Below are 11,382 nucleotides of genomic sequence, written 5' to 3' on the forward strand. Positions count from 1 at the left end.
TATTGTTTGATGTCTCAGTTAAGAGCTAGGACCATACTCAGTATTGTTTACAGAGCTAAGTAAGGTATCTTGATCTTGTTTGTGATCTAAACCACCAGGTTACCTTTTTGTTGTTGCTATGCAGGAAAGCTCAATAAATTCATTAATGTTAAAACTTTGACTATGTGGTATTTTGTAGTTACAGTTCTACTGTATGTTTCTAAAGCTTAATACTGAGCTACTATGAATAGTAAATTTAAAATGTTTTGGCAAGTGTAATAAGACCGTAATATCACAGTTCTGCCACCATGCTGTAACATTAAAGGCTCATCGGTTAGACCTGTTAGGATTTCTAGCCCGGTGTCCTAGAGAAATGAGGCTTTTGAGACTCTGATGTCTGTCTGCCTGCTAATAACTTCTGAGTCCTTTGGCCAGTTTCAGCTGATCATGGCAAATTTTCAAAGAGAGAAAGTTCCTGTGAATATCAAGAAGAAACAGTTTACTGTAGAGAGGAGACAGACCCCCTTGCTGTACTCAGGCTGTAGCATAAGCGCTCTCTCTACTGAATCTTTAAAAGATGCCATCTTTGGTTCAAACCGTGTTGGCTATGCTTCTTGCTAAATCATGTGAGTTTGTGTATGAGTAAACCTGAGGTTCTGCCACAGAGTTAATTTACTGCGAAGTAAAGCCTTGAAATCAGTCTACAGTAATGTTCTGCTCCCCACCCCCAAATATGCAATTCCAGCTTCAGGTTAGAGCTGTCATATTTTGTTGTCTTGTTTTTTATTTAGATCATTGCTTCCTGCCTTATCTTGCGTGCAGACAGCTCTCCTTCATCTTTTGGATATGAGTTGGGAACCAAGTGATCTTTCCTTCTTTGTTGAGATTCAGTTACCCTATCTTCTTATGACCACGTCGCAAGAAAACATAAGTATTCATGACAGTGTGATCTGGTGAGTCAGGAAGAATGCAACTTGCACGTGTGACTAACTATTGATGTGTGTCTGTGTATGTATATACACACACACACATAAATATATATAATGTGTGTATATATATTTAATTAAGGATGAGTTCTGAACTTTGTATTGTTGATAAGTATGTCAAAACTTTGGCAACATCCAAGTGCTTAAGTTAAGTATTTGATTTTTTTTTTTTCCAGAGTTACTAGTGCAAAAACTATTAAAATTTGATCTTTAAACTGATTATTGCTGGAATGCTTCACTTGTTTAGCATTGTACAAGGCAGATAATACTGTTCCTTGTCTTGCTAAATATCAGATGTATTTAACAGCTTCATGTTGCATTTCTGTAATGCTTGTTCTTCTTACATGTGAACAAACATAGAGGGAAATAACCTTTCAAAATTTCTCATCTAATCTGCCAGAGTTACCAAAAGCAGTTTTGTAAACGTGGATTTTTCTGGTTTTGCATTATGGTCCTCAAATGTGTTTAACAACTTGTCATAGAGGCAACAAGGAGGTCACTATATAGTCATTTATTAATCAAGTGAGCTGGAATTCTTGCCATCTGTTTTTTATGTTATAGCACCTTGTTTAAATAATAATAATAATAGTAATTTTAAAAAGCATTCCAAGTTATGTTAGTGGGAAGCCTTATTGCATTCAGACTTCATTTTGAGCTTGCTTTTCTTTTAGTCAGTGGAGCGAAGAAGATGAAATTGCAGACTACAAGCAAAACTGTGAGTGGATGGATGAATGTCAGGATGTAATGTTTGAGACCTGGTATGAAAAGATAGCTCAAGCTGACCCAGAGAAGCAGAGAAAGGTGATTTGCTTATTTATCTGCAGAAGGGGTAAATAGGAGATTTTTAAAAGGATAAAGGAGAGAAATGCATCTGACTTCCACTGACTTTTTCATGAGTTGGATCCCTGGCTCCATGTAGGCCTTAAAGTCTAAAACGATTAAAAAATGCCCATCCTTTTGTTATGGGGGGAGTGTTCTGCTTTCTGTCTCGAAGGCTTTCTTAAAGTCAGGAAATAAGTGTCTCCATTTATTGTTCTAGATGCACATGTTTGTTGCTCGTTACTGTGACCTATTAAATGTGGACATATCTTGCGATGGCTGTGATGAAATTGCACCATGGCACCGCTACCGCTGTCTGCAGTGTAATGACATGGATCTGTGTAAAACTTGTTTCCTTGGTAAGAATTAAGAAAAAAAACCCTCCAAACCCTACATGTGAAGGCAAAATAGTCTCTCCTAAATTGTACATAAAGGGAAAGACTTTTCTTTTGCACGTTTTGGAAATGTTAGGCTTTTTGTCTTTTTCTAATTTGAAATTTAGGAAGATCCTTTACCAAAAAGGATTATCGGCGGAATTAAAAAAAAATTTCTTTACAGGTGGAGTTAAACCAGAAGGTCATGAGGATGACCATGAAATGGTTAACATGGAGTACGCCTGTGATCACTGTCAAGGAGTTATCATAGGTCGGCGAATGAACTGCAATGTGTGTGATGACTTTGACCTTTGCTATGGATGCTATTCTGCAAAGAAGTACTCTGACAGGTATTAAAAATGTGATTTTGTGCCTTCACTTGCTATAAAAGTGTTAATTAGCAGCTAAGTACAGTCATTCTCATGTCACTTCTTTCAAGGTCGTGCCTGACATCAGAACATGTAATTGGTGTCCTTAGAGGAAACAGCAAATATAGGATTGGTTCAGCAAATATTTCTGTAGCTTGGAAACCTGCCCCAAGTTCTGAAGTGTCGTGGTTCCAAGTGTTTCCTAGCTATGGCTGCAGAAGCTGCAGGAGGAGATTTATCTACCCTGAATGGTAGGATAGAATAAGGGAACACAATGCTGTGGTTAGACAACGTAGGTTTCAGTGTATGTTTGACACTGAAGATCTTCACAAGCTGTATTCCTCAAGCAGGTGTTCTCTTGACAGTTCAGGTTCTTTTAAGTGAGCACTACTGATGTCCGTGAGGCTCTGACAGTTTATACCACTTGAAGGTCCACAGTTTGAAGTTCTAGAATATATGTTCTGTTTTTGATAGTTTCCTATAAAGGTATTTTGCATTATTAAAAACATTTCTTATCAAGAAAGCAGCTGTGTTTCAAAATTGTCAATACCTTCTTCTTTCAGCCACTTGCCCACTCACAGCATCACGGTATACCCAATGGTGACCATTCGAATCAGTGATCGACAGAGGCTCATCCAACCATATGTCCACAACTATTCCTGGCTGTTGTTTGCAGCTTTGACTCTCTACAGTGCAGATCTGGCAAATGGGGAAGAAGTAGAAGGAGAGCAACTAGATTCGCAGGTGCTCAGTCATGCCAGAGTTCTGCAACATCAGTGCATCCAGCTCATCGGAGACTGCCTGATGAAAGCGCAGCACGGAAAAGGTGATTCAGCTCCTCCTTCTCTGAAACAATAGTTTCCAGCAGATTTTCAGAAAAGTCTGTGATTACTCACTTTAAATTTTCCAAAGGAAAGGGGAAACTACTGTGTACTTCACTGGGAATAATTGTTTATGTAGAAAGCAAATGTACAACAAGTGTCGTTCAGGGTCATTGGAACATGTATTGGGAGAACAGGGTGCTTGAGAAAATTAATTTACTGTGTACAAAACCATTGAAGACAACTTGGCAGCTCTTTGGTTGTTTGTTTTTTTCCCCTCTTGAATGTTGTAAAGGGATCAGTGTGGTTTCACGTCCTGTTACTGCAGGGTTATTGTTAATTAAAGGTCTTGAAGGGCAGCAAGTAACTTGGTAGAAAAAGTTTCTTGTCCTGCCTTGATGGGCTAGAATTTTTTAACCTTATTTGTGGTATGAAATGAGTTGCTGAGGAAAACGTCCTTTTGTCTGGAAATGAGGATTTCTGTGAACTAAGACCTACTTATAGAAAATAGGGTGATAGAACAGAATCCTGTGTTGAACGTATTAAAAAGTTTGGACTCAGTTTCATGTGAGTGTATTGGCATTTTTTGAGAAGCCTTAATACTGCTGAAATACCACTACTGCTGCCACCAAAAATTACTTATGCATGCTCCATTATTTCACCTATTTGTTTTTAACATACAGTTTTGTTGTATAAATATTTAAGTGGTCAGAAGATTAAAAATTAAGACAAATAATTAATTTACATAACTCACAGTGCTGGGAAGTATCCCTGATACTTTTTTTTTTTTTTAATCAGTTATGACTTCTACCCTGATGGCATCTTTGTGAGGCAGGAAATGTCACCACCTGTTCTTCACAAAATTATTTAATGGAACTACATAGTCAAGTGAACATGGTGGGGAACATCTTTTTGATGGGGTTGAACTCAGTAAAATTCAAAAGAAATGTTTGAGGGGAAGTTTGCAGTTCTGTTTCAATATGTTTCACTTCTGCTTTTTGCTTGTCCTGCCACTCAAACTCTAAATAGCTTTTGTCACTCTTTTTTGCTTTCAGGTCTGAAAAATTTAGCTCTCCTCTGTATGCTACCGGAAGGTGAATCCTTCTCGGAGAATGATACCATTCCAGTCAGTCCTCCCACAGATGGTGCTGCAAAAAGCCATATTGGTGATAAAGCAGCGAAGGGAAGAGATGAGAAGCCAAGCACAGGCTCCTTCATGCATTGCAACGTGAGTACCCATTATTTATGGAGCCCCTGGTATCCTTTAGTTGTGTGACCTTCAGCAGGTTGAACATCCTACTCTGGAGCATGTAATTGAAATAAGGAGTAGTAAGGTTTTTATTTGTAGGTTAAAATTGAGGGGCAAGGGAAGGATTGTTGATTCACTTGTTTTTAACTAGATTAATCTGATCAAAGATTAAAGCATCCCCTTATGTTCTTACAGGCAACTTTGCCCCCTCCCTCCCACATTTTTGTGAATCAAAGAACATTTCTTTCTGAATAGGTTGTGGCCTCTGCCAGTAGTTAAATCTATTTAGGTAGGAAAAAGTGTCTTTTACAGTTCTTTGTACTCTGTTTTGTTTTTTCTGGTTTCTTGTTTTTTATGTTTTGTTTTGTTTTTTAAGTGTAATAGTTTTATACATGGAAGATATAAGCAAAAAAAAAAAAATTCAAGACTTGTATACATCAAGAAATTCTTAACCAGTAAAAGGTTTTGATAGTCTAGGAAAAGCATTTTTTTGCCAAATGCAGATCACTGACTTTTTCTTTCCATGGTTGTTTCTGTAGGTATTAAACTGCATTTTAATCTTTTTATGCATTTGTTTTATTTTTAGGGGAAAGGAGATGCTCACAGTGAAATCCAGTCCTCTAGAGAAGATAAAGTAGAAAAACAAGGAACTGAAAGCAATCTTAATGCTCTCTTTGCAAAGAAAGCAGTTTTAAGACAAGAGTCAGACTTGTCTACAGATGATAATGTTTCTCCATCAAGTAAGAGATTAGTTTCCATTTTTGTCATTGAAATATCTACCCCTATACAAAGAAAAGAGCTGAATTCTTTTATTCCTATCTCATTTTTGTGTATTTGCAAATATCTTTAATGCAAGTGAACTGTCTGTTTCATAAAAACCTGCCAACCATATTGCTTTGAATAACTGCTACATTGCGATCTGTTTAAAAGATTCTAGAAACTAGAGTAGAATTCAGTGAGATGCATCCATGCATGCAGATTACAGTTCTTGCTGATCTAACACAGTACTTAATAAATTACTTAATAAATCTGCGCTAGACACTTCAAACCCACTTTTCATGTTTTTTTTAATGGTCCCATTAATTTACGGAGAACCTTTAAATTAGTATTCTTACCAGAGATTAAGTGGAACCAGAGGTTAAGTGTCTTATTCTTTTAAAAGCTAGTATTGTTAGTGTTGTGATGGTAAAATGAATCAGTCTGTAGTATTGTTCTGTATACATTTGTGGATAAATGGGATAGATGCATCTCTTTGCCTACTATTTTTTATATAAAGATTGGCTCATCAAATTTTTAATAAAACTAAAAAATGTGCTTTGTCCTTAGATTATAAGCATTAAACTACCATTTATTTCTTACTTTATATTTTAATGTCTTTTTTTTTTTTTAATTTAAAAAGCAGGTGATTACCTCTCAGAAGATTCAGCACAGAAGCAAGCAGAGAAGGTTTTAATACCTAGCCAGGAACAAGTGTTTGCTGAATGCTCTCAGAAGAGGATCCTAGGATTGCTGGCAGCTATGTTACCACCTTTTAAATCAGTTAGTTCTTTGTACTTTCAATCTATATAGTTGGATAGGTGTCACAAATAACATGAAAATCATCCATAGCAAATTAAATGATGTGGGAGAAGGGTTCTTCTTGCTTATATGTCACAAAATGCTAATGTCAGACTTGGAATATTTTAAGCCATTTTACCTTAGTAAGGACACATTAGGCTTCATTCCTTGGTGGAGGTAGAGGGAAGGGAATTTTGATTTATCTGTGAAGCAGTCCATCGTAACTGTTCAACACCAGAAAAGTTAAACTGTCACTTTAGGCTTATATGTCAGATTTTACTACTGAATACAGCCTTGACCATGGCTTCCTGTTTCAATTTTATGGAAAGCATTTCGTATGGATAATCCTAATGTAACTAAAACTGTGTTAAAATGTATGATTTGCAGCCTTCTGCCCGCTTACAGAAGTGTACAAAAGCCTAGTCTTTCATTTCCTTTTTTTTGGCATTTGAAAGACTGCATCAGAACAGAAACTATTGTTTGTGCTATGACTTAGACTAAAAATCTTGTTTTCTTTCTGTACCTTACTGGCTTTTTTTTTTCTTTTTCCATAGGGCTCCACAATGTCTTTGATTAACCTGGAACAAATACTGCCACTGATGTTTCAGGTTGTCATCTCAAATGCTGGCCACCTAAATGAAACTTACCATTTAACACTGGGACTTCTGGGCCAGTTAATCCTGCGACTTATGCCTGCAGAAGTGGACGCTGCAGTGGCTAAAGTCCTTTCGGCCAAACATAGTTTGTTTGCTGCAGGAGATGGGTCTACAGTGCCAGAAGGGTGGAAGACAACTCATCTTCTGTTCAGTCTGGGAGCTGTGTGTTTAGACAGGTGCTTTTTAATTAAAACCTATTAATTGTTCCCTGATGGGACTAATACTAATTTTGTTTTAAGTGTGCCTCATGCATGGGGAAGCTTTTAACAGGAAGTCGATTAAACCCACCTCCTGATCCTGGGGAAGGCTTAGCAGCCTCAGCCATTGTTGCACTCAGCATCTCTTAAGCTTCCTTCCAAAAGAAGGCTATCTGGTGAAGAATGGCTGAATTTCCTGCACTTATATATGTAGTATGTTATGGTGGAAGACCTTATGTTTTAGAACTTTAACGGACAAACAAAATACAGTCCTATGTTTTTGTATGAAGTTAATTTTCTCCCTTTGAGTTACATTTTCCTTGTGTAACTTGGGAAGAGAGGAGAGTGCATCACATGGCACCCATCATCAATGCTGAGTTCTGGATCTGCCCCTTTTATGGAAGAGTATTAAAGATCGAGACCTTGTAGAGTAAAATTGCATTGGAAGTAGTGAGGAGGAGCAGGGAAGATGTTCCATTTTCAGGCTCTTGAGAAAGCTCTGAAGCATTCTAAGATTAGTATCGTGCCTGTTAAATGTGACAGTGTTATTTTTTATTGTAGCTATGTTCTATAGTGTAGGTTCATAAACAAATAGAAACACACGTAAAATATTAAGACAGAATACCCAGAGGATCAGCTGAGGGAAAGAAGATTCTCAAGGACTAACTTTAGAACAAGGAGGCCAGTCTCTCTCCACTCCCTGTGGAGTTAATAGCAAGAGAGCAGGTAGTCATGTGTGTGGGAAGACCACTTGCTTTTGTTTAAAGGAAAAATTCTAAGCCCTAAACTAAAATTAGGATTTCAAGTTGACAGCATTCAGGCAAACTTTGATTTGGGACTCTAAACTATTTAAGAAGACAGAGTAATATCTATGCTCTAATGATGCGAATCAAAATAGATTTTATGCGTAGCTGACATCAGAGCTTCAAATATCTGGAAGAAACAGTTGTATAATAATAGTATGAAAACTATAGCTATAACAGATAAAAAGTACTGTAATAATGGTACAGTGTCTTGAGGAGAAGTAGGTTCAGGAAAGTCTGTAGTCAGCCCTCCTAATACAGACTGCTCTTGCTTTCCAGTCGTGTAGGTCTGGACTGGGCAAGCTCCATGGCAGATATTCTTCGATCTTTGAACTCTTCTGCGCAGTGGCATAATGTGATCGCTGCTTTCACTGACCATTGCATTAAGCAACTACCCTTCCAGCTAAAGCACACCAATATCTTCACTTTATTGGTGCTGGTTGGGTTTCCCGAGGTAAGTGGCCTGTTGATATTAAAGGAAAAGAAATTGATTAAAGCTTTTAGGTTTCTATTTCTAAATATTACAGATTTCGTCAATTGGGGAGATCCCATTGTAAACCTTCAAAACCCGGTGTATGTCAGAGTTCACATCTTTCCACTTGCGCACAATTAATTTTTATCTAGTGAAGAATAATATCGCTGGTTTTGCTTTGCATTTCCTTGAGTATTACTTATAACTGTACTGGGAAAAACAGCTTAGTACATTTGAGTATCAAAAACGTTTTGGTTTTTTTTTAAATACAAGTGAAACAAACCAGTGTTGTTCTTGGTAGTCATAACTCTGATATATTGCCTACTTGGCATTAAGTTTATAGTAGGTATTTCATTATAGAAACCAACAGTCTGTCTCTGAAGACCAGTAAATATCTGGCAGCAAGCAGATTGTTCAGCTAACAAATACGATGCCAAGCATAGCCAAAATGTAACCACTATAAAAGGTGATAGTGTATTTTTAAATAAATATTCTGAATCATAACTGAAACTTTTTTTGTGATTTCAGGTGCTGTGTATGGGGACTCGTTCTGTATACATGGATAATGCTAATGAGCCTCATAATGTGATCATCCTGAAGCACTTCACTGAGAAAAACAGGGCAGTTGTTGTAGACATCAAAACCCGAAAGAGGAAAACAGGTTCTGTGACATTATTGTTTTATCAAAGATTTGCAGAGTGTTTCATTACAGTTTCTTATGGGTAGCCAAAACCAAATGTTTTAAATAGACCATTTGATACAGGTCTGCAGAGACTGCGTTCCTTTATTTGTAAGTCACCTGATTTTTCTGCCTGTAAGTTAAATCAAATTGTGAAGCTTCTGCAGTAAAGATTATGGAGACCTCTTTTTTCTTTGATTTAACATTTAATTTTTAGTCAGAAGAGGATTTAGGAAACAGTGTTGGCCATTTTAATTGAGGAGTCTGAGAAATAGGCCTTTGATTAAACAGTTGTTTCTGTTTTGAGATTTGCTTACTGCTTGTATCTTGTCCTTTATAAACACGTGCTTAATGTTTTAAAATAATTGAAAATTTGAAAAATGCACCTGCTGCTCCTGTGTAGTTAAGTGCTGCCGTTTCAAGGAATGGCACTTGGAGCCTGAACGCGTTTGGAGTAGTCCCTTCTGGTGCTCCAAAAATACTCTTTTTGTTATGAAGTGCCTGTTCCCGGTGTGGGCAGGATGTGCTGCCCGCTAGCAAATGGAGGCAAAAACCAAACACAGACGTGCCCATAACTGATTGATTACTTATGAAATGGTGCTGTGTTTGTTTTTCTTTCCTGATCCTGTAGAAAAGCATGCCATGAGGACAGGCCTAACCTCTTTAATCATGTGTTTTATAAAGCGTCAGGAGTATTCTTCTCTGCTTTCCTCCTGTGTGGAAGAACTTTTCGAAACAGTTTGAATATCTCTAAAGTTACAGGACATAAATATAAAAAGAGTTATACAGTATGAAATAATATATACTCCAGGGAAAGTGTCTGGATATCTTAGAATAGTCCATTCTAGGGTACATCAGTAGAGTGTGTTGGCTATTATGGTGTCTAAAGGCTATTTAAAAAACAAACAAATAAACAAACAATTCCCCCCCCCCCCCAAATAACTAGAAGCTGCTTCCTGGGTCATTGTACCAGAGGAAGTTTTTTTTCCTGCACTTCACCTGGTTTAAAAATATAACAACATGTTCTGCTTTGTATGCTGAACTGTTTGTGTGCAAATATATACAGTCAATCAGCTGCTGCCACAAGTTATCTGGTTGTTACTTTTTTAACTTGCCCGAAAAGAGAAGATATTTTCTCAACTACATAATGAAACAGAGATAATTTGAGTACAAAGCCAGAATTTTGCCAGAGCAAACATTCATGTCCTCCAGTAGGTGGTTCTCTTTAATATGGTTATTAGAATGTACTTCACATACTGATCATGTTCTTGTCTTAACCTAATAACATTGACCAGTAAGACATGATCTCGCAGCATTTTAAGATGAACACAGAGAAACATGTCTTTTCTCTCTTGCAGTGAAAGACTATCAGCTGATTCAGAAATGCGGACAAGAAAGCAGCGATTCCCAGACGCAGCTGAGACAGTACCTGCAGCACTTTGTTCTTATATCCAGTCACCTCTTGCAAACCAGCATGGACAGTAGCTATGCTGAGGCAGTGGAAGCAACCTGGGTCTTGTCACTCGCTCTGAAGGGACTTTACAGAACACTTAAGGTATCTTTTCCCTGACATAGAATACGAAGTTCTGGCGTTTATCTATATACTGCTTAGCGCAACAGGGACTTGAGCATCGACCGAGGCCACTGGGGACCTAGCACAAGTCATTTCTGTCGCAGCTGGCTCCCTGGCTCTCCTGTCTGTAGGGCCTGAAAGTATTACTAAGCTTTAAACAGCATTAGTGAGTCTGAACTGAAAGCTGGATCCATTTTTCTCTGCAGGGGCTGATCCCTCATGCAAGTTGGAGAAGTAATTTATACAGATAATACTTCATGCATTTAAGTTCATTTGTTCTTCTTTTTTTTTCCCTCCTGAAGTATTTGAAGAGAGAGACTGTATTTATTTTTTTTTCCTACTGTCAGAGTAAAACAAACATCCAGTTGTTACCGTACATGTCGTTATTGATACGGCGACCCTGTTTGAGCAGGGGAGTTGGAGTAAATAAACTCCAGAGGTCCCTTCCAACCTCAAACATTCTGTGATTCTGTGATTCTCTTAAAGTACATGAAGAGATGATCTGTATTTTTTAGGGAAATAAAAGAAAAAAAATTCTACTATAGTACATCTGGGCATGAATTTCAGTTGAGGCCATGTGAGTAAGACCATTGCAAGCTTTTTGATGCATTTTTCTTTTTTTATTTATTTGGGGTTTTTGTGTGTGTGTGTGTGTGTGTGTCTTTGATAGACTCATGGTTTTAAAGAAATCCAAGCTGCCTTTCTTCAGTCTGGTTTACTCAAGCTTCTGGTGAAGAAATGCAGCAAAGGAACTGGCTTCAGCAAGACCTGGCTTCTCAGAGACTTGGAGGTAAGAGAACAAGCAATCTTTTATAAAAAGTCAGGCTTCACAGACTGGCGTGAAAGGTT

At 37.6% G+C, this 11,382-nt stretch overlaps 1 protein-coding gene across 1 annotated transcript in view; it reads left to right on the top strand.

Moving 5' to 3' along the window:
• ZZEF1 (zinc finger ZZ-type and EF-hand domain containing 1) overlaps positions 1-11,382 on the top strand; it is a 62,144-nt gene that overhangs the window by 34,635 nt on the left and 16,127 nt on the right. Inside the window, exons 32-44 of the mRNA XM_067309888.1 lie at positions 771-932; positions 1,637-1,766; positions 2,005-2,143; positions 2,343-2,508; positions 3,090-3,352; positions 4,403-4,575; positions 5,183-5,336; positions 5,996-6,135; positions 6,708-6,985; positions 8,089-8,263; positions 8,810-8,942; positions 10,319-10,515; positions 11,204-11,323. Coding sequence (XP_067165989.1) covers positions 771-932; positions 1,637-1,766; positions 2,005-2,143; positions 2,343-2,508; positions 3,090-3,352; positions 4,403-4,575; positions 5,183-5,336; positions 5,996-6,135; positions 6,708-6,985; positions 8,089-8,263; positions 8,810-8,942; positions 10,319-10,515; positions 11,204-11,323 — 2,230 coding nt within the window. The remainder of the gene's footprint in view (positions 1-770; positions 933-1,636; positions 1,767-2,004; positions 2,144-2,342; positions 2,509-3,089; positions 3,353-4,402; positions 4,576-5,182; positions 5,337-5,995; positions 6,136-6,707; positions 6,986-8,088; positions 8,264-8,809; positions 8,943-10,318; positions 10,516-11,203; positions 11,324-11,382) is intronic.

This window comes from Apteryx mantelli, chromosome 22 (assembly GCF_036417845.1).
Source record: "Apteryx mantelli isolate bAptMan1 chromosome 22, bAptMan1.hap1, whole genome shotgun sequence".
NCBI lineage: Eukaryota > Metazoa > Chordata > Aves > Apterygiformes > Apterygidae > Apteryx > Apteryx mantelli.